We start from the raw sequence: 22,308 nt of genomic DNA, 5'->3' as shown, positions 1-22,308 counted from the left end.
CACACTGTCTCCCTACGGGGAAACCAGCTTTTCCTGGACAGGAGGCTGGGTCTGTGGCCACACAAGGAAAACACCAGCACTGAATAGAGTCAGGGCCAGGGGCTGCTCCAGGGGACGGGAGCCCCACGTCAACAGAGGCCATCGGTGACTCCCTGTGAGTGAAGGGACGGCTTCATCTTCCAGAGGGAAACAGCCCTGCGCTGATACAAATGAGTGAGTAAGCTGGAAGTTTGGAGGTCAAAGAGGTATTGAAGGGTACAGTGCACGGTCTCCACAGCACAGGAGACAAAAGGCAAGACGTCTAAGCAGAGGCTTAGGCCCGTGGGCACCGTGGGCACGGCATGAGATAAACGGAGCATGGTGCCAGGGGAGGAGCTGTCAGGGGACAGTGTTGCCGTAAGCCATCCTGCCACCGTGCACATCTGGAGTGCGCCGTGAGGCCTCAACTGCAGAGGCCCCGAAAGTAAGTCAAAGCAGGTTGTTCCAGACTGAGACGGTTAGCCACATCACCATGGGAGGCTCTCAGCTGGATCTGGCCTCGCCCAACGGTGTTAAGGGTGTTACTGCACGATCGGTGTGACCTGGGCTGCATCTGGTCTGCGGCTGAGCCAGCAGAGTTCCCTCCCACACGGTGGGACGCAATCGAGGTCCCTGTTAATAGGAGGCGGACACCTGGCATTCAGGAACAGAGGGGCGCTGGGTCAGCTCTGCATCCTTTCTTTGGAAGCGGGGTCTCGCTATGCTGCCCTGGCCTGAGACTCGCTGTGTAGCCCAGGATGGCTTCAATTCCCATCTTCCCGCCTCAGTCTCACAAGTGCTAGGATGTTGGTTGGCGTCACTACACCTCACTGAGAAACTTGACGTAAATAGCTCAGAGGGAAACAGGCTCTTCTCATCGGATCTCTACATTTTTGGCGAGTTTGAGTTTATTAGAGTAAAAGAAAACGTAAGCCTTACCCTTCACCTTCCAGTTCTTCAGGGGGGATGGGAAGAACCTAAGACCAAAACCACAGATTCAGACTGTTTTCCAAACTCGTTCAAAAAGTTCAGACAACAGATAAGTAAATTAGTCCCAAGATGGAGATAATTTTGAATGTGACACCAAATCCTTCTTCTAAAGGACACAATCCTGTAGCCATATCTTCCAACGCCCGGATTTTTTTACAGCTGACTCAGGGGCTGGTCTCTGTGGACCCAACCTGGTGGAGGCTGGCTGATGTCAACGTTTAGTGGAAGGATGCCCCACTCATTCAGTCCCTCACTGTGTGTGGCTCCCTCTGCAACAGAATGGCAGAGTGGAATAGCCCCCCGGGGACGATACAGTCCAAAAAATCTGAGCCATTCACTGGTACCAGTCCCTTCACAGGAAAAGCCAGCAGACTGCAGCTTGCCCTGAGGTGTCTCAGTGGAGTCAGAGTATTGGTAACGCCTCTGAAAACTCTTTAGCCCCTTACAAATCTGTCCAGTAAGTGCATGGCAGGGTCTCTTCTGTGGTATTTACCTGACCTCAGTAAAAAAGAAAAGCCACACTCTCCCGAAGCTCCTGTCCCACAAAGCAGGGAGTGGCTGGCTTTTAAATGTGGCATGGGTCGCTCAGACATGGCTGGAGAGCACATGACACATGTCAATGACATCCACAATGGAAACTACAAGAAGGGGGCCTTTGGACACAGGTGTCACTCAAGCTGAGCTTACAAGACCACAGACTCGAACTCTGAATGTGAGGCTACTCTCAACATCTTCAAATGAGCTATGACATGAAAGTACACAAGTGGAACTTAGGTGACAGGTACGACACTGTATCTTTGGATCAGCACCATTTACCATTTGATTGCAGTGGGTATCATGTCACTTTCACGGCTGAAAGTTCCCGAGAGCTCACTAGCTAACTAAAGGGCCACTGCAGTCTGACTATGAAAAACGCCAGGAGTTTCTTTCTGCTGGCCCTGCAGCCTCTCCCAGGAGGCTGGTACCTACGTGACTGCCCCGCTGCAGGTTGGTAAAATGCACATCAGGAATGAAGAGGACAGGCTGGGTTTCCAGATCCAGGAAGGGCTTGAAAACCGTGATGTCCGTCCGTTTGTGTGAGGGAAGCAGCTGCACCTTAACATCGGGAACTGGGGAGCAAAAGCAGGCCACCAAGAGATTAAAGTCATGGGCTGCTGTGTGCGGTGATGCACGGCTTTAATCCCAGCACCACCACCCCGGTGGGGGGGGGGGGGCAGAGGCTGCTCCAGCTCTAGGATTTGGAGGCCAGCCTGGTCTACACAGTGAGCCAGAACCAGCATCCAAAAAGCCTGAGCCCAGGATAACCCAAGACACTGGCCTGGAGTTCTGTGAGCAAGCCTCTGCCCTCCTCTCAGGTGATGGCGACAGCCATGTCAGCCTCGCCATGTCGGCCTCACCCCCATCCAGCCCACACTCTGCAGGGCACGCCACCTCATGCGTCCCCGGGAACCCGGGTCAGCGCGCTTGCCTTTTCTCTTGCTCTGCTTCCGCTCTTCGTCCCTGATTTTCCGCTCAGCGCCCTGCAGACAAAGGAGATAAGAGCCTGCAGGTCAGGTCCTCTGGGAATGACAAGGCTCTCTGGAAGTGAATGCCGTCATAGGACTTGCCACATGCGTTTCCTCTCAAAAGCCCACCCCTCTCACTGAAGTGCATCCTAAGCATGTATGGAAATGTCACATGGAAACCCCTTTCTACAATTAACATATCTAATAATACTTTTACAACTTCTTAAAATCATTTCTGGCTACATCAATCATGGGGAACATTTTTTTTTAAACTTTACTTTTTTTTCTTAACATTTATTTTATTATGTATAGAGTGTTCTGTTTGCATATATCCCTGCACACCAGAAGAGGACATCAGATCTCGTTGCAGATGGTTGTGAGCCACCATATGGTTAGCCAGTGCTCTTAACCTCTGAACCATCTCTCCAGCCCGTCACAGGGAACATTTTAACCACAAGTAAAGCAAAATTCCTCTTGACAACAGATGCAGCCAGGTTAAAGGAGAAGCTGAGAGAGCCCGCTAGCACACCACATTGCCTGCCCAGGTGTGGGCACCTTCCCCTACCTCACAGGAAGGGACCATGAAAGAAAAAAATTAAATTTAGCCCTGTAAATATTCCCTGTGTGGCGAGGTCATCACAGAGAGCACTGGCTCTGTCCAAAGACATGGTGGCCGCGAGTGACAGACACAATCAGGTATCCGTCACAAAAACAAAGATGTCTCTAGTGGTCTTTGTGCTGTGTGCTGTAAAAGGACTTATCTGTGCTATGTGTCCATCAACTGCACAGAGTGGCAGCATCATGCAACTGAACCCACAAAAATAGTCACGAGAACTCTACTAGTAGAAACCACGACCTGACGTCGGGTACCATCCCAGATGTCAACACTCAATCCTTCTCCTTTGTCTAGTGATAACGTCTCTGGACCGTGCAGATGCCCAGCGAGGCAGAAACTGTTGGCTTTGTTTCTGTTAAATACACTCCCTGATAGGAAGGAGGAGGGAAGGGCCTCTCAGCGATCTTTGGCATCATTAAACGATAAGGATCAGGTGTGAAAACAGAACACAGAACTGCCTGCCTGCTCTAGAAGGTGCTAACATCTTGTACATGGACATGGCAGATGTACAACATGGTAGATACACAGCCTGCTTCTAAGAATGGCTATCTATGGGGCCAGAGAGACAGCTCAGCAGGTAAAATCCTTGCAACACAAGGGTAAGGACTAGAGTTCAGGTCCCCAGAAGCCATGTAAACTGTGGGTGGGCACTACAGCCCTGCCTACAGTCCCAGTGAGCAAAAGGGAGAGACTGCCTAAGTCTGGAGTAAGCTGGCTAGCAGGAGCTGCCAAACTGGCAATTTGGGTTCAAATGAGAGATCCTGCCTCAACATATACCATGGAAAGTAATCAAGGAAGATACAATACATCAAACTCTGACCTCTTCACACACATACACACACACACACACACACACACACACACACACACACACACACACACACACCGTCTCACGTGGATATCCACACGCAAATAAATACATACACACATGCACACACACCACACACAAATACAATGAAATAATTGCCATATGCTGCTGACACAGACTCCCTGACAGAGAAGCAGGGCAGTGTGTCCCCAGGCCCCTAGCCAATCCGGGATAGAGCTGCATGTCTCCCTGTGCCTCCTAACAGCCTCGGAGTAACTTCAGTTAGATGAGGAGCTGTACCTCCACCCCAAAGGTGGTCTCACAGACCTTGTCATTAGCCATATCCAGAAGATTAACAAGAAACTCAGGCTCACAATCGACTCTGAACTGACGGCCCCTGCAGAGTGGGAGGGGGCAGGACAGGCCCTTCGGCTGTAAGCCCTGGTGCCTCCAGAGTGCCCGCTGAAGAAGAGTAAGGACGACAGAGCACAGGGGATTCCATCCTGAGAGCGCAGCAGCTTCCAGGTACATGGGGTGAGAAGAGGCTCCTCTAAACACACCCCAGACACAGAAACACACCCTGACATGCACACAGGGTGAGCACACTGTCTGTTCTTACCAACTGGACTGGAAAACGCTATCCTCTCTCAGGGCACTGAGCCAACACCCAGGAAAATCCTGCTCAGTAGTGCAGGGTAATGAGCCTGGCACAGTGTGGCCCCAGAGTCACCTATTGGATCATAAGATGACACCTGAACAAATCGACTGTTTCCAAGAAACTTAATGAGGTCTCAGGACAAACCTGAAGAAGAGACCTAGGAATAAAAACACTCAGCTCGCCGGGCGGTGGTGGCGCACGCCTTTAATCCCAGCACTCGGGAGGCAGAGGCAGGCGGATCTCTGTGAGTTCGAGGCCAGCCTGGTCTACAGAGCGAGATCAAGGAAAGGCGCAAAGCTACACAGAGAAACCCTGTCTCGAAAAACCAAAAAAAAAAAAAAAAAAAAAAACCACTCAGCCCCAGCAAGGCAAAGTGCACAAGGCCAGATGCCCAGCAAGACAGCCAGGTTTCCATCCCAACAGAAAGGAAGTCAAACCATGGAAGTGGACCCAGACACGGGCACAAGGCACAGACATTAAGTCAGTAATGTCGTTTTATCCCATATGTCAAAAGCTATCAAAAAACTTCGCCTGGCCTGAGGGTGTGGCTCAGTGGGACAGCAACTGCCTAGTGCGCACAAGACTCCACGTTTGCTCAGGACCACAAGAGGAACCACCAAAAACAATAACAACATCACTACCAACAGCAAAACCAAACCCACCGCTCCCCAAGTGGGTCCAGCTTGAACTTTCAGAGAAGAAAATGCCAGTGGACAGAGTTCAGCTCCGTGGTTCAGACCCGGCAAAGGATCAGCAAACCTGGGGCCTAACGATGGGAACTCTCCGGAATGAGGTAAGAAAAACCAAAACAACAACGATGGGCCATCGGCGAAACTCAAAGCACTTCACAGGTCTAACTGGAGAACCCAAGAGGAAGGAGCAGCCATGTCTGAAGAAACAGTAGAAAAGGCAGCGACCCAAGTTCCACTGGTTAGAAATCCAAACTTGGCCACGTTTTCCCTGAAAATGTGGGGAGTGGCTGTTGTTCCTGAAAAGATGAGAAACTCACGTATCAACCAGCTCAGCAGCTCATAACGAAGGAAGGAAATATACCGCCGATACATCAAAGGACGTCCCAAAGTGCCTTACTTCTCATTTCTGACTACAAGTGAGAGTTGAGAGCCGGGAGGAGGCACCGGAAGACAGCGAACAACACATGGGTCAAACTCAGAGGACAGTCAGGGCAGCGGAGAGCTGAGCAACTCCGGTTTGCAGAGGCCTTATGAAAATAGCGTGTGCAAGACACTCAAAAAGTGAACTCGTGAATTCTCAAGAATGTCCAGGGAAATTATGAGTCAGCAAAGATTTAACAGAACACCAGGTGTTAAATTAAAAAGTTTGAATAGAACTGCAATTTCTCTAGTTTTATAAAAAGAATGAGCCGGGCGGTGGTGGCTCACGCCTTTAATCCCAGCACTCAGGAGGCAGAGGCAGGCAGATCTCTGTGAGTTCGAGGCCAGCCTGAACTACAGAGTGAGTTCCAGGAAAGGCGCAAAGCTACACCGAGAAACCCTGTCTCAAAAAAAAAAAAAAACAAAAAAACAAAAAAAAACCCAAAAAAGAATGAAAACATCCTGATAGCTCCTCCGAAGGGCTCTTCTTTGTCTTCGAGACTGTGTGTGTATATGTGTGTGCGTGTGTGTGTGCCTGTGCATGTAGCCCAGGCTGGCCTCTGTCTCCCAGTTCTCCTGGCCTCTCAGGTGCTGGTGCCACACACCTGGATCAGCAGCTTTTCTCTGGTCTCCAGAGGAATGTGGTCAGATGGGAAGAGCCGGACCTGCGTCACAAGGGCTCGTGCCCACCAGCTCTGACTCACTGTTTCCACGGACAGCCCACGGGAAGCACCTGTGTTCCACTAATCTCCACACCTGATCCCGGGGCCTGGGAAGGAGCAGATTACAAGGCAAAGGGGAGGGACGGCGGCTAGATGACTGGCTGGAAGATGGGGAAATGACCCTAGGTCAGCTGTGGAAGCCCGAGGCGATCACAAGGGACCAGACAGCGGAACAATCGGAGGTATAATGAAGATGTGAGCCGCTGCAGGCTTGAGATGGATGCAAACCGTGTCCAGCAGGAGGCGGGAAAGGGATGGAAACAGACTCTGGAGACGGTCTAGAAAGGAATGCAGACCTGCTCACACCTCGATGTCGGCTCAGTAGGAGTGAGCTACCAATGGATAGTAAAAGGGTGATGCTTTCAGCCACGAATTTGTGGTCATTTGTTACAGGTGGAGACCCTGGCCTGCACATGCGCCCAACCAGGCAGGCTGTTGAGAAAGCTCTCTGAAGGCGAAGGGCCCTGGCGCCCTCTAGTGGTCAGACGCGGCAGCCCGGCCAGTCTCGGACCACACAGAAGCCCAGGCTCTGCACCTGGCAAAAGTGGCCTCTGTGTCCCAGGGAGAAGCAGCTGCACCAGAGAAACTTGAAGCGGATGCAGAAATCCTGGGGACGGCCTGACTGAGGGCCTTCAGGGAGGCAAGTCGGGTGGAGGGTGGTCCGTACAGTAGTTACTGATCTGGGCCCAGGACCAGGTCCACATCCTTTACTTTGGACACAAACAACAAAGCATAACATCTCATCATCCCGGTCTTTTTTAGTGCAAGCGAGTATTTCCCCTTCCTTCTACAATTTAGCTCCTTTTCATGCAAGGGTAAATGGTAAGTGCCCGCTTCAGGTTAGCGGTGTGTGGAAGGAAGCCTTCCCCAGCTGCTCTTCACTAAGCTGGCTGCTCACTCACCTTATCGCAGAAGACCTTTATCTGGCAGTAGGCCCGGTGGACTGGCTTGTTGCTGCGGTTGTTATAGCTGTAGGTGTCGATCTGGATGTTGAGTGGTAAGCCCTTCACGCCCTTCTGAGAAGAGAAATCCGTGCTTAAGCAGTTCACAGAGATGAACACCTGGGAAGGAAGAGCAGCCTCCATGAGTTGCAACTCCAGCAGCCAGCCCAGCCTGGCCCGGCCTTTGCAAATGACGGACCCTCGAGGGAGTCAGAGCAGGAACACGCGGCAGGAACCGAGGCAGAGATGGAGGAACAGCGCTTCCTACCTGGCTCTCCCTGGCTTGCTCAAACCGCTTTCTCTTACCACCCTGGGTCGTCTATCTAGAAGGGGCACTACTGGGCAGTGGGCGGGACTCTGCTGATTCTTAGAGGCAGCGGAGGCCTCATCTGGAGGGCAGTTCTGAGCACAGGCAGGGAGAGGAAGAGGGGAGCATGGGAGCTGCTGACTCCCAGGATCGCTCTTGGATGTCAGCGAGGACAAGCAGACAACGTGGCCCCCACAGCTAATGTCATTTGCCAGGGACACTGCGGTGCGTCTCCTGGCTGCTGGGGAACAACCCTGCACACTCTCTGGAACCACCTGTACCTTCAACGTCACCTCAGTCTGTAGCAGCCTATGTCCTAGTGTGGCAGGACTTCACCTAAGCTGGCTTCTCCTAATCTGTAGTTTGACTATAGAATTTCAGCGGAATTCACATGCAACCCCAGCCCGCTCATATTCATTTCTTTTTCTTCTGGGTGTTTGGTAACAGAACCACTTTGGGCCAAGTCCTCAGAGAATAATTTAAAATCCCAGTGATGTCCAAGATTCTTTTGGGGGCGGCCTTTCATAATTTAAATATAATTTGGATTCACCACAGGCTTGGGTAGACATGACAATTGGCAAAGGCTTCCACAGGCTTTAATTACGCCGGCTACTGGACAGTCACAAAACACGACTACATTCCTCATTGAGGGAGGCTCCAGAAATGTGGTGAGAACACACGAGAAGCCATGAAGACATTGTTATGGGTTGAGGGAGCCTTTGTACATGGGAGAAAGGAACTCTGTGGGCCACTGGTGGACATGTTTCCTCCAGACACAAAGCACTGTAGAGAGCAGCAGGCGGGCACTGAGGTCACCCGCCACCTCACCTTTCACCAGCAGCTGAACTGCCACTGACCCACACGGTCAGTTTTCACAAACTGTCACTAAGTCCAATAGGGTCAGTTCCCTGGAACAGCTGACATGTCCTTGATATACCAACCAGCAGAGAAGCTTCCCAGTCCAGCCCCTCCTCCGAAGAGGAAGTCAGAGAGCGGCCCACCGAGTCCTGCCTCCCTCCCAGTCACCCCTTCATGCTCACCACCTAGCGAGGGTTCTCAAAAGTTAAAGCAAATGGAGACACACGATCATGCAGTACAGGACACTTAGCAGAGCTGGTGGAGTTCTGCACAGTGAGTGAGCATGCTCCGACCCCTTCTACGGTTCTATATAGTTAGTGAGCATGCTCCGACCCCTTTATGGTTCTATATAGTTAGTGAGCATGCTCCGACCCCTTTATGGTTCTATATAGTTAGTGAGCATGCTCCGACCCCTTTATGGTTCTATATAGTTAGTGAGCATGCTCCGACCCCTTTTATAGTTCTATATAGTTAGTGAGCATGCTCCGACCCCTTTATGGTTCTATATAGTTAGTGAGCATGCTCCGACCCCTTTATGGTTCTATATAGTTAGTGAGCATGCTCCGACCCCTTTATGGTTCTATATAGTTAGTGAGCATGCTCGTCCCCTTTTATGGTTCTGTATAGTTAGTGAGCATGCTCCGACCCCTTCTACAGTTCTATATAGTTAGTGAGCATGCTCGTCCCCTTTTATGGTTCTGTATAGTTAGTGAGCATGCTCCGACCCCTTTATGGTTCTATATAGTTAGTGAGCATGCTCCAGCCCCTTTGTGGTTCTATATAGTTAGTGAGCATGCTCCGGCCCCGTTTTATGGTTCTGAACAGTGAGTGAGCATGCTCTAGTCCCTCCTTTTATGGTTCTGGGTTTGAATCTGTCTAATGTGGTCAGATGCTTCTCATTTCCCAGGCTACTGTCTCTGGAATTTATTTACGGGCACCAACCATGCAGTGGACAGGATTAAAAACACAGTTTTGTTTTGTTTTGCTTTTTTTTTCTTTTTTGGTTATTTTTTTGGTTTTTCGAGACAAGGTTTCTCTGTGTAGCTTTGCGCCTCTCCTGGAACTCACTTGGTAGCCCAGGCTGGCCTCAAACTCACAGAGATCCGCCTGGCTCTGCCTCCCAAGTGCTGGGATTAAAGGCGTGCGCCATCACCGCTTTAATGGGCAACTTCATTTCAGAGATGTGAGACCCTTACGCCACACAACCAGGACTCTTTCCAGCACCTAGGCCCCACCAGCCAAGATCGGGTGACCCGAGAAGCCCTGGCTGTCCACCTCAACTAAGACACAGGCAGGGCTGGCCTTGGGTCGTAAATGGGTTTGTGATGGGGACTGCGTGTAACAGGAGCACTGAATGGAAGAGAAGAGGACAGGAAAGAGAAGCTGGAGAGACAGAGTTAGAGCCACGGTAACCAAGAGCCAGTGCCAGGCAGGGCACAAAGTGCGGCCAGCGGGTGACTCTACTAAGTGGGAAAAGACTGAACAACCTAACAAGACTTGGGACGTGTACAGTACAAGATCTGAAGATCACCCTATCTGTTCCTTCACCAGCCTCCCCCAGATCTTTCTCACTGTCCCTGGGCACCGTCAGTCCCACCTCATGCTGACCCTGCCAGCTTCCTTACTGATCCCGTTAGGTCCACCCCACAGCCCTCCGCTGCCTGTGCTGGTCTGCAAGGGTCCGGCGGGATCCTGTCCTCCACATAAAACTTGTCTCTCCGTACAGGCTGGAACAGTGGTCATACTTGGTGCTTGGGACTATGCTGGGCTCTTTGACACGCTACAGAGCTACCTGTGCCCAGAAGAGGGCGCTGCCCTCCCACATTTGACTCTCCAGGAGCTGCTAAGGCTGTTCCAGCGGAAAGTGAGGTGCTCGCCCACCATGGTAAAGCTACCTTTCCCCACTGACCTCATCCCAGACTTGACCCTTTGGTAAAGGTCTAGATGGAAGGGTCTCAGATGCGTCCCTTTCTCTAGACTGTTCACACTCTGGCAATGTGGTAGCTTGCTTCTAAAAGTTATCTAACTATTTCCAGTAAATGAACAACATTAGTTGACTTAAAAAAAAAAACAAAAAAAAAACTTGAGTGTGTGTGCCAGAGAACAACCCGGGGCATTATCCTTTGAAACACCATCTATCCCTTTGAGACAGGTCTCCCCTAGGCCTGGAGCTCACCCGTGAGGCTAGAATGTATGGTCAGGGAATCCCAGACATCCTCTTCTCTCTGCCTTCCCAGCACCGGCTGACGAAGGTACAGCACATCACCACACCCAGCTTTTTCGGAGACCAAACCCAGCTCCTCGCGCTTGCAAGACAAGCACTTTACTGAATGAGTCACCTTCCAGCCCTGCTCCCTTTTCTTCAAAAAGACTTAAGTCCAGATTCGCAGGCAGGAAGTGGCCCTTGCGATTTCTGAACCGCGTTACGGAAGAGTCTGTGTTTTGACCCGCCGCCGCCTCCTTCTCCTGCATATTTAAAACACTTTATACGAAACCATAAACATGCAGAGAGACAGGAGACAGTCTATGGAACAGGGGTCAGCGAGATGCTTCCGCGGGTAAGGAAAGGCACCTGCACCAGGCCTTCCGACCTGGAGTCAATGTTCAGAATCCACGCGGTGGGCTCCCTGACCTCTGACCTCCACACGCATACTGTGACACACGCACATGCATGTGGACGTGCACACACACCAATAAATAAATGTGGGGGAAAAAGAAATCCGAAAGAGGAAATAAAATGAATAAGAAAGGAGAAAAAGAAGGCAGTCTTTGTAAACAAGAGAAGTTACCAAAGCACTGCACACTTCAGTTTCCAACCAAATGGAAAAATCCAAACTTCTCTCACCCTGGGCCAGGCGGCACAATTCCTAACTCAAAAATGGCTGCCTGGGGAAGTTACACTTAGCTCCCCGATTCCAGGAAGTCTCTGACCCAAAGTGCCATTCCCTTGACAAGAGGATTTCGCAGTAATCCTACCCAAACCTCACCTCCCTTGCTTCCCAGCGTCAAGTCTCTATTCACAGCAGCCAGATCCCAGGCTCAGCCTGAATGCAGAGCCTCGGGGAAGGGTCTTACAGTCTTGCTTCCATGTTCTTACTCAGACACATCTGCTTCCTATTTGTGAAAATCCTTTTCAACTTAGGAGACTTCAAAAGTTATCAAAAAGGGCTGACTCACCCTAACTTGGCATTTAAAAACTGCCTCCTTGATCAGATAAAACACAACCACACCAGTGGGTGGGACAAAGCCGGAAATAGACGCACACTTTATGAAGGACAGTGACCAGAAGACCCCGAGAAACAGCACGGCACTCACTGTCTCACGCAGTAGCATCATGGAAGAATATGCCGGGCCATCGTGGGCATCCTGGGCCAAACCAAGTGAAACCATACTGGTTTAGGCATTCACCAAAGGCCAGCAAAAAAGGCAACACCCCACCCCCCATGTTTTCGCTGGGGGAGCGGGGCGGAGGTAAGGTGCTCAACAGAGGCAGAGTTTATCTGACAATCAGAGCAACCCACTCTGTCCCCACTCTGTCCTTAACTAGCGCCATAACCCTGGACTCTGCTGTCACATGACCAGCCAAGGCAGAGGACCTTCAGGTCACTTCCAACTCCAGACCCTTGAGATGTTCCGTCCACAGTGGATGAGGAGGATGAGCCCCAAACCTTACTGTCTCTACTGCAGATAAGATGAGGGAAACAGACAGGAGTCTGGGGCCACACACCCCTTCCTGTTTGGTCCCCAGCACCCACCTAAAGTCTGGGCATGGTATCATGCACTGTAACCCCAGCGCTGAGGAGACAGAGACAAGAGAATCATTGGGGTCGGCTTGCCCTCAGCCAGTCTAGAAAGTTGGTGAGCCCCGGATTTAGTGAGAGACTGTCTCTCACTAAATAAAAGGTGGAGAGTGACTGAGGGAGACCCCCATATCAACCTCTGGCTTACACACACACACACACACACACACACACACACACACACACACAAACGAAAATACATTTATCACTCTACTTTCTATAAACGCTGTTACTCTAAAGGTACCATGTAGCCTCATTCAATTTGGCCTGGGAACTTGGTAGACACAGAGACCCCCTTCCTCCTCCCCACAAGCACTCTAGGGGAGCCACTGCACACAGAAGCCCCAGAGTCCATCTCTCAAACACTGCTTCACACCACAGCCATGCTGGAATCCCTCACGCCCGAAAGTCCACTGGGACAGGCCCCATGGCTGAGGATTTGGAACACCTCCGCTTGGGTGGGTCTGACACCAGAACCGCTCTCCGGTGCTCCCAGGAATTCACATGATCAACCAGGATAACACCGTCCCGTAAAAGGACTGGTCTCCTCCACTTCAACGCACCTCAGGTCTCCTTCAGCTCCCAAACTCTGAGATTATGAAGCCCGCCTCAGTCCATGATTTCTTCCTTGAAGCGTTTGGATCCTCTTACATGCATTACTAACTGAAGGAGTGTTTTTACAGAGGCAGAGGTCTCTCAGGTAGAATATTCACTATCCACAGATCTTGCTACTCAACAAGGTCAAAGTTGGTCAGAAATGTTCTCAGAATGAACACGTCTGTATGAACCAGTGTGCCCAAGCTGAGATTCCAGTTGTGACTCTGAACTGCACTACATGTAACCCCTTGAGATCACACCGTAATAGTCACCTCTGCTCCTGACACCTGGGGCATGCATATACTTAATGCATAGTTTTTTTTTTGTTTTTTGTTTTTTTTTTTTAAAGTTTATTTATTTATTATGTATACAGCATATGTGACTGCAGGCCAGAAGAGGGCACCAGATCTCATTACAGGTGGTTGTGAGCCACCATGTGGTTGCTGGGAATTGAACTCAGGACCTCTGGAAGAGCAGTCAGTGCTCTTAACCTCTGAGCCATCTCTCCAGCCCTTAATGCATAGTTTTTATTACTACTGTTTTCTTGGTTTCTCTGCGGTAGCCCTGGCTGTCCTGGAACTGACTCTGTAGACCAGCCAGGATCAAGAGATCCGCCTGCCTCTGTCTCCCGGTGCTGGGATTAAAGGTGTGCGCCGCCGCCGCCGCCGCCACCACCACCGCCCAACTCCAATATGTTTTTAATAGAAGACAAAACAGGGAGCGTTTTCATAGTTCAGCATTTCCATTTTCTACAAGCTGTCTAGCCTGGCCTTGATGACTGGGTCCTAGAACCACACTGTTGTCTAGCTATGCTCAGAGGGCTGAGGGGGAGCTCAGGTCAACTTCCAGCTGTCTCTGCAACTTCGGGAAGTAGCAAGACACCCAAACACATAAAGTAATTTAAAGAGCGATTGATTCCACATCCCGAATGACTAAGAATGGACCAAAGCATTGAAGTCTGTATAAAACAGACATTCCGACTATTCTTGGGGCAGACAAATCCCCTGTTGATAGCATTCCAGGCCAAACTCCAAAGTCTCTTACAGAAGCCATCAAAGAGAAAGATGAATGGCAACACACCCAACTTCTCCTCTGTGAAACACGTGGATGCACACGAGTGTGCAGGCACAAGCATGCATGCATACATGCACCACATCCAATTCTACAGCTAAAGTCTGCAAAAAGGCACACACACACACACACACACACACACACACACACACACACACACATACCACACGTTCCCTTCTTCAGAGTCCTGGGAAGGCCTCTGCGTGGAAGGAGCCTTCAGTGCTGACTTGTGTTGCTATACTTCCTTGTGGCTTATTTTGAGGGAAAGTGTGATGTTATTCAACCAATCAAAATATTAATCTCAAAAGATTACAACTAAAGTTCCCACCCAAAATGGTTATAAGGGAAATAAAAAACTAAAAAAAGAAAAAAACAAACCAAACCCCTAACCACAAAACCAATGACTGAATAGGCTAAAGATGTTCTGCAAGATTCTTTTTAAATGTCCAGCCCATTTTTCTCGGACAGTTCCTCATTCCTGGTTGAGAATTCACACGCTCAGAATACTTCAGATTTTCATTGGTTTGCAAAGGGCAGCTTGAAAGTGAGGGAATGTACATTAGCTGACTGGGAATGTTGGGGGTTTCATCCGTATGCTCTCCCAGACCCCGAACGGCTGTGCGAGGATTCTGCCAGAAGCATGATGGGAGCCCCTTGATACTGAACACACAGCTGGCTGCTCCTCCCATGGCCACCCTCCAAGGAAGAAGAGGAGCAAGAGGAATAAGGAGGCAGGGCATGCACTCAGAAGTGACCGCCCAGGAGCCATATCCCAGGGGGCAAAGCAGAGGTGACGAAAAATTCAGTTTATAAGCCTCTAACCCATCCAGTCCTCTGGGGGCTTGTCTTCTTTTTCCCTCTTAACCGCAAGCTGAGCACAATCCCAGCAACACCCCTGGACTGTGAAGAGACTAGCCTGGCATGTAAGCTAACAAGTGCATCTAACTGTAGGGAGAAAGTCGGGAACTCCGAAGCACACATTTAATTCATGGAAAGGGCTCCTCCATAACACACCCAAGATTCAAGGCAGGACAAGGCTCAGAGGTCTAGTACCCGGGCCCCCCAGCCTTTGGAAAACAAAACACCTGGACTCCATCAGCCAAAAGTTACAAAACGTCCAAGGAGCTGAGCCAGGCCCTGAATGGCAGTATTGACTAGTGTGGTGTTCACTATCCCTTGGGGTTTCCCTTGAATGACGGAAAGTCTGCCTTGAAAGCACCACAGTGGTGGGTGGTGACCGTCGCCCCGTGTTTCTGTGCAAGTACAAGGAGTATGACCACCGACCGACGTCGTTTGGCTTTTTTTCCACTGAGAGATTTAGGGAGAAGGTTGCATGCTGCCCTAAGTTCCTGCCGTGGAGGTGAGAACAGTTTCTTAGGGCTTCCATGATGCAGTGTGCTCAAACGATACAATACAGTAAGGAAGTCGTCACAGTGTGAGTCACTCAACAAGAGGAATCATGCTTTGATGCGGATTGGTTTTCTTTCTTAAGGGATGATGATTTCACTTGGGGGGCCCAATTCTCCAAGAGAAACAGTAAAACATACGCTGTACCAGAACTGACTCTTCGGTGACACCTGAGGGGACAGAAGGGACTGTGAGAGCAAGCCCCAGACCAGGGATGTGCCTGCAGACACCATGGGTGCCATGGGAAGTGACAATCTGAGCAGTGAGGTGGGCAGGAACAGTGACTCCTGGGAACCCCGCTTTCTGCACAGGCTGCTTGAACTTCACCCTATAAGGAGCTGTCTCCTGCCGGGTCTGATGGCACACGCCTTCCACACGGGCTCTGGGGACGGAACCCAGGTCGTCTTCACACGTGCACAGCAAATGCTTGACCCACTGTGCTGGTGAAACCAATAAGGAATTGCCTCACCAGATAGGCCTGTGGGCATGCCTAGGAGGCCATATTCTTACCTACTAACTGGTGTAAGGATGGCTGTCTTAGGTTTTTATTGCTGTGAACAGACACCATGACCACGGCATCTCTTATAAAGGAAAGCATTTAATCGGGGTGGCTCGCTTACACTTCAGAGGTTCAGTCCATTATGACTGTGTAGGGGAGCATGGCAGCGTGCAGGCAGACGTGGTGCTGGAGCTGAGAGTGCTACATCTTACAGGCAACAGGAAGTCGACTGACTGTCACACTGAGGGAAGCTTGAGAAAAGAGACCTCAAAGCCTGTCCCCACAGTGACCCACTTCCTCCAGCAAGGCCACATCTCTTAATAGTGCCACTCCCTTTGGGGACCATTGGTGATGCCATCTGTAGGCAGGTGGGCCTGGGGTGTATGAGAAAGGGTTCTGTAACAAAGCAAGGCTGAGCAAGCCAGTAAACAGTACCCCTCCATGGCCTCTACATCAGCTCCTGCCTCCAGGTTCCTGCCCTGCTTGAGTTCCTGTCCTGACTTCCTTCAGTGATGGACTGTGATGTGGACGTGTGAGCCACATAAACCCTCCCCACACTGCTTCCGGTCATGGAGTTTCCTCGCAGCACAGAAACCCTAACTGAGACGATAATTACATTACCCCACCACCGTAGCTTCACAGTGCAGCTCGAGACAGGTAAGGACTACAGCTCTCCTAGTCTCCAGCAAGACCTTGGAGCCGCAGAGCACAAATCTACCACTGCTTTCCAGGCCATGCTGCATCCTCACATGTCAGCTCCCTCTTCAGACCAGGCTGTCTCAGGTGCCTCTTTCCCACCTAAACTCACAGCAGCTACTCGGAGGGTTAAGGAGAACGGCCCAATTCAAACAGGCTTTGCCCAAATATCCAGCAGCTGACGAATCCCTGGCTGAAAATTCGGCTTCCCTGGAACTCCTAAGGACATGGTGCTTTTTGCCTTGCTGATGACAGACCCAAGAGCAGAGTTTTGGCTTTACTAATGATGAGCATCCTAGTCTGGAGAATGCCTCAGGCCAGGCTGCCTGCTCCAATCATGCCTGTCCCCTCCCAGAGCTGCTCAGGTGATTGGCTGGCTGGCTGGCTGATGAGTTAGGGAAGCCAGCTTTCTGCCAAGTGGCCTTTCAAGCCAGTTTTTCTGCCCTAGTAGCAAAGCATTGGTTCTGTGTGTCGCACTCCCTGGAAGGATGTTAGAAGTGAGTCAGACTTGTCCAGAAATGTTCAAGGGTGAACCAATGGCATGTTGCTCTTACACTGCAGACTGACTTGTGGGAAAGGCTTGGTTTCGGAGCTGAGAGACCCTCATTGGCTTGGGACCTGCGCATTAAGACGTGGTTATAAAGTTCTAACTGCCCAGTGCACATCACAAGCAAAGCCCTGATGGAAGGGAAAGGAAAAAGTAGGCGGGTTCAGCTGGGGAAGACGCTTTGGTTAGGTTACCATGGTAACTGGAGACAGTTGGACATTCTCCATATGCACTGATCCTCCTCACAGACGCCACACTACCCATGGTCTCTGGTTCTCAGGATCTTCACTAGCGACAGACAGGGCCAAGCTGTGAGGTTCAGGGTTAGGATGACAAAGCCCTGGTAGGACCAGCTCTCGGGACTCCAGAACCAATGCCTTCCCTGGCCACTCACGGAGAGGCACCAATGGGAAACTGGAGACATGGGAAGGTGGGGAAAACGGACAACCAGACAGAACACGGAGCGGAAGGTCACCTTGATCATGAGGCATGAAGTTAAAGGTCTCTGTATTTCAAACCAAACAGCTACTCTCTGCCAAACTTCCTACTTGTTGCAGATAAGTCACAGGACTTAGCTGGTGGCTAAGGCTCTGGGAGACACAGAGACAGCCATCCTGGATACAGCCCCAGTGGCCTTGGGAATCTAACTCATTTTTATATCAAAATTCAACTCAGTCAAATACAGAGGATATCTACTATAAGATCCTTTCTAGCATGTAATCTATCTTCTAGAGAAAGTAGAAACCGTAGGGTAAGTTCAACTTTACTTATCCAAATCAGTGGAAAGATCTAAGCAGCTCTTCACGGGGAGACACTGGCCGACAGCTGAAACGAAAATAATTCCCCCTCGTTTCCAATAGCACTACTTAAAGAGAGTGAAATCACCATTTTCCTAGTGCATTTCAAGGAAGTTGAGAACCTGGATCGAAGCTGATGGGGTAGGCAAGACTTTAAACTATAAATCACGACCCAGTTCTTGGCGAGGTCTAATTAGCTGGGAACATTTATTGGGCTTTACGCTGCCCTCCTCCCCGGACCCTAAGCTGAACAAACAGACCCGCCTCCCCCTGGGCTCTGCCTCCTCCCCGCCCTGGCTGCCCAGTCCACGTGCAGTTAATGAGTGCGTGGCGCTGAGACGGTATCGGGGACTGAGTCACCCACTCAGCCCCATCCAGTTCCACCTCTGATGCGCCAGATAATCCAGGGTGCGTCCCACCTGCCCCTGCTCTGTCGGGGTGGGGGGTGGGGGGCGGCTGCATGGCCTAACCACACCACGACGACGACATGGCCACTGTCACTGCAAACTGCCCAACGGCTCAGAGGGCTGCGAGGGCACAGCTGAACCCTTCTGCGGCTTCTCAGACGATCAAATGACCATCAAGAGAAAAGAGCCCAGCGGGCGGGAAGGGGTGGGGCGGGCAGGGCCGTGGGAGGAGAAAAGGGCCTGAATCGCAGTCTTCCCACGGCCGGGAGGGCGTTCCCTGAAGGGGAAACAAGCTCCGAGTCAGCAAGGCTGTTGCCACAGCCCGCTTCCCACGCCGCCCACACGGTGTCTCGGTTTCTGTGCCGTGCAGAGAGCCAGGGGAAAAGTCACCGAGATAAAAAGAGAGGCGCAGAGGAGAAGACACTCAGAGGGACCAGCCTGCCCCCTTTCCTCTGTGTTCCATGTGCAAGACCTGCTGAACCTAAGGACACTTGGCACTTAGCAGATGTGTCCCAAACCAGCAGAGTGCGTGCTCTGAAATATGCAGCCCTGTGTGGGGGCGTGACTCCAGGCAAACACAGACCACATTCCATCCCCAGAGCACACAACAGGACAGGTGAGCGGGCACAGGGGTCACAAAGGAGACTCGAAGGCAGGCAAGCTGACTGTCAACCCAGTGTTCGAGAAGCTAAAGGCTCAGAGTCTGCGGATTACGGCTGAGGGGCCGGGGGCGGGGGCGGGGGGGACCTGTGGGAAAGGCTGCTAGTCACAAGAACCCCTGACTCCAAGGCCCCACGTTGCCTCCAAATCTCTACTCCATCAGGCCAGAGCCACGGCTGTTCTGATTCGGGTTTAAAAGTGGCAAATCTACAAAAATAAATAAATGAATAAATAAAAAACAAAGCAAAACACATGAGTGGCAAACCTGCCTGAAAGGACAGAGAGCCACAGAAGGGATTTCCAGGAAGAAACACGAGATGGCAGGTTAAGTTGACAAGCTGTCAAAGCCTCCACAGAGGCACTCATTGTCTCCTCAGAGTGGCGGGGCGGGGGAAGGGCAAAAATTCACTCCACCACCCCCCCAAAGAAAACACGTAACTCCAGCGACAGCACACATGGTGTCTAAATGGACAGGGCCGCCTCAAACCCGTTCCACAGGATGCAGGTCTCACTACCAAACGGAGGCTTTCTTAGCTGCCAAGTGTCTCCGCGGCAGTCCGAGACACCTTCGGCCGACCCTCACCCTCAGGCACACGCTGAATAAATGCTCATATTGTTACCGTGGGTTCTAAAGTCCCGCCATGACTCGGAGTGTTTCAGTTTACAACTAACAGAACCTCTTGCTTAGACACTGCGGTGTACACACGCACTGACATAATGGGGCAGCCCCCAAAGACCCAGCTTTTACAGGAAGAGCCTCAAAGAGAAATCATCCTTGCGGTGGTACCCAGAGCAGCGGCCTCAAGGAAATGATCTTGGTGATTTTAATACAAATCCACTCTCAGACGCCTCACTGTATAAAGGCATGTAGCACTCTTTTTGGTGGATGTTTTTAACATTTTTACTTTAATGAGTGTTTTATCTTTATTTATTTACTTAATGTGTGTGGGTGTGGTGTGCACACCCAGAGGCCAGAGAAGGATGAACTATTTCTGCTCTGTCAACAAACACTCTGTCTTATTCCCTTGAGACAGGGTCTCTCTTGGAACCGGCCGGAGCTAGCCCAGAAACCAGCAAACCCTAGCAATCCCGTCTTTGCCGTTCACAACATCTGGACAGATGTGCACACGTACACCGGCCTCAGCCAGGTGCTTGAATTCAGGTCCTGGAGCTCTTTACCCATTAACCTACCTCCTCAACCCTAAACGTGTTTTCTACTACACGAGAGAAAATCTTTGCAGTCAAATGAACGTCAAGCACGTGGCTACCTCCAGCGTCCCTGGGGGTGGGAGGCTAGGAGTCTGTGTATAGATAACCCATGGTCTGCCTGGGCTCCGAATGTCACTTCCTCGCTATAATTCTAAGGATATTTATCATTTAGGATATGTGTGTGGGGATGTGGAGGTCAGAGGAGAAAGTGTGGGGTCTGTTTTCTCCTTACTCCAGGTGGATCCAGAGGGTTGAACTGGGATTGCTGTTTGCCAGCTAAGGCACCTTGCTGGCCCGTGTCCTTTCTTTTAAAAGTAACAGTGTTTCCTGATGTGTTTCCACTTAAGCAGCCCGGCAAGGATACACTTTAAGTCCCCTGCCCATCATTTCATTACAATTACAAGCATAATATGTGACTCATTTCTCTCTTCCCTCCTGCCCTCCCATTCACACTGGAAATTTAAAGTTGTAAAACAAACCAAACCTGTCCCAGCTTAATGCAACCAAACATGGCACCGCCTTATTTTAATGTCGCCCGATTGATGCTTCACTAGAATGGAATCCCTTTAAATGCAAGTGTGTTCAGTCTAAACACATTAAAAAAAAAACACTCTCACAATGAATTCCAAACATTATGCTCAGACAAAACAACAATCTGTCATTAAACTCAGAAGCCGAGCACCCCACAAGCACACACAAAACATCCCAAGTTCAAGTTACCAGAGTGGCCACACCCCTTCCACAGCCTCCAGCCTTGATGGTCCCTCCCCGGGAACTCCACTGGCTCTCGGGGAGACCAGGAGACCAAATGAAAGACGTCACTCCACCAAAACACAAGAGCCCTCATGGTAAAGCTTATGGGACCTCAAGGTAGGCGTCAAATCGTTTTAATCCTCTTTATTTTGTAACATGAGCCTTTCCATGACGGAACACTGGTGTTCCAGAACAACCGCCCAGAGTCCTACGAGTACCTTCTCAGAGCAGCTGGGCTACAGCGAGCTGTGAGAGCATACAGTCTGACCCCACAGCTTTTCCAGGGACAGGATGCTGTGCCTCTGACCGCCCTCGCCCCTGCCCTAACCCCTCAGCCTGTGCCCTGCGTGGAAGGCAAGAAACGGGAGGGAGCTAACTAGGGAGACCCGTCACACCCACAGACAATGGGTCCCAGCATGGAAAGCTGCGGTCCCATTGGTCAGTGAGCAGCCTGGTCACACACTGAGACTAATCAGCCTCCTTCTCAAAGAGCCCTGATGGCAACTCACGAATCGCACCGGGGGGCTTACAGCAGAGTGGTGGGAAAAGACCCCGAGCCTGGCAGCCTTAAGCCTCGGGGCGGGGGGGGGGGGCACAACTCGCAAAGCACACCAGGTTCTATGCCCGCACTCCCTGGTATCACCCACCCCGGGGGCCTGGCCCACACCTCACAGGGAACTCTTTGGTATTGGTAGTTCTGAGGGGGACATGTGAATGTAGCCACAACACAATCTACCTTAAAGGCCTTAGATCTGTACTAGGGAAACTTACTGGTTAGAGATTCTGTATCCCCGGAGTCCATCACATCCTCAATAGTTTAATATTCGCAAAGATCGTGTCTAGAGCAAACAGCAAAGAGAGCCGGAGCTGTGCGCTGAACCGTCACCATCTTCTTTGCCCTTCTGGCTACTTGGCTGTGACCAGAGCCACGTCCAGGCTGCCGCCGCCGCTAGATGACCGTCCTTGGTGCTGCTGTCCAGGACCGGTTGCTTTTCGGTTTATAATCCCCACTCCTCTGCAGCTGACTATCACCCAAGTGTTTTCTAGAGTCATTTCTATTAGTGAGTCCGCAATGCTGTCCCGAAAGGGTTAAGCGCTGCTACATGGTGCTGAGTGGAGTGTGAACATGGCAAGACGCCCCAGCACAGCCCAGCCTGTGAGTGACAGCCCAGCACAGTGTGAGTGACAGCCCAGCCTGTGAGGGACAGTTACACACAGGACTTAGTTCTCTCACTTCTCTTCCCACTATTTATTTTAGACCTCTGGGCTTCCTCTTCCTATCACTAACCAAATCTTGGTGCTGCTGTAAACACTTAAGGTTTATGACCCA

General features: G+C 50.9%; 1 protein-coding gene across 2 annotated transcripts in view; it reads right to left on the bottom strand.

Moving 5' to 3' along the window:
* Positions 1 to 22,308, bottom strand: part of Grhl1 (grainyhead like transcription factor 1) — a 48,705-nt gene that overhangs the window by 8,442 nt on the left and 17,955 nt on the right. For both annotated transcript variants that reach the window (XM_052745828.1, XM_052745827.1), the window contains 4 exons: positions 7,332 to 7,490; positions 2,477 to 2,528; positions 1,978 to 2,117; positions 958 to 995 (listed from right to left, as the gene is read on the bottom strand). In XM_052745828.1, the coding sequence (XP_052601788.1) occupies positions 958 to 995; positions 1,978 to 2,117; positions 2,477 to 2,528; positions 7,332 to 7,490 (389 nt within the window). The remainder of the gene's footprint in view (positions 1 to 957; positions 996 to 1,977; positions 2,118 to 2,476; positions 2,529 to 7,331; positions 7,491 to 22,308) is intronic.

Source organism: Peromyscus californicus, unplaced genomic scaffold (genome assembly GCF_007827085.1).
Source record: "Peromyscus californicus insignis strain IS unplaced genomic scaffold, ASM782708v3 Scaffold_1__1_contigs__length_55948999, whole genome shotgun sequence".
NCBI classification, from domain to species: domain Eukaryota; kingdom Metazoa; phylum Chordata; class Mammalia; order Rodentia; family Cricetidae; genus Peromyscus; species Peromyscus californicus.
This window is presented reverse-complemented; position numbering and strand designations above follow the sequence as displayed.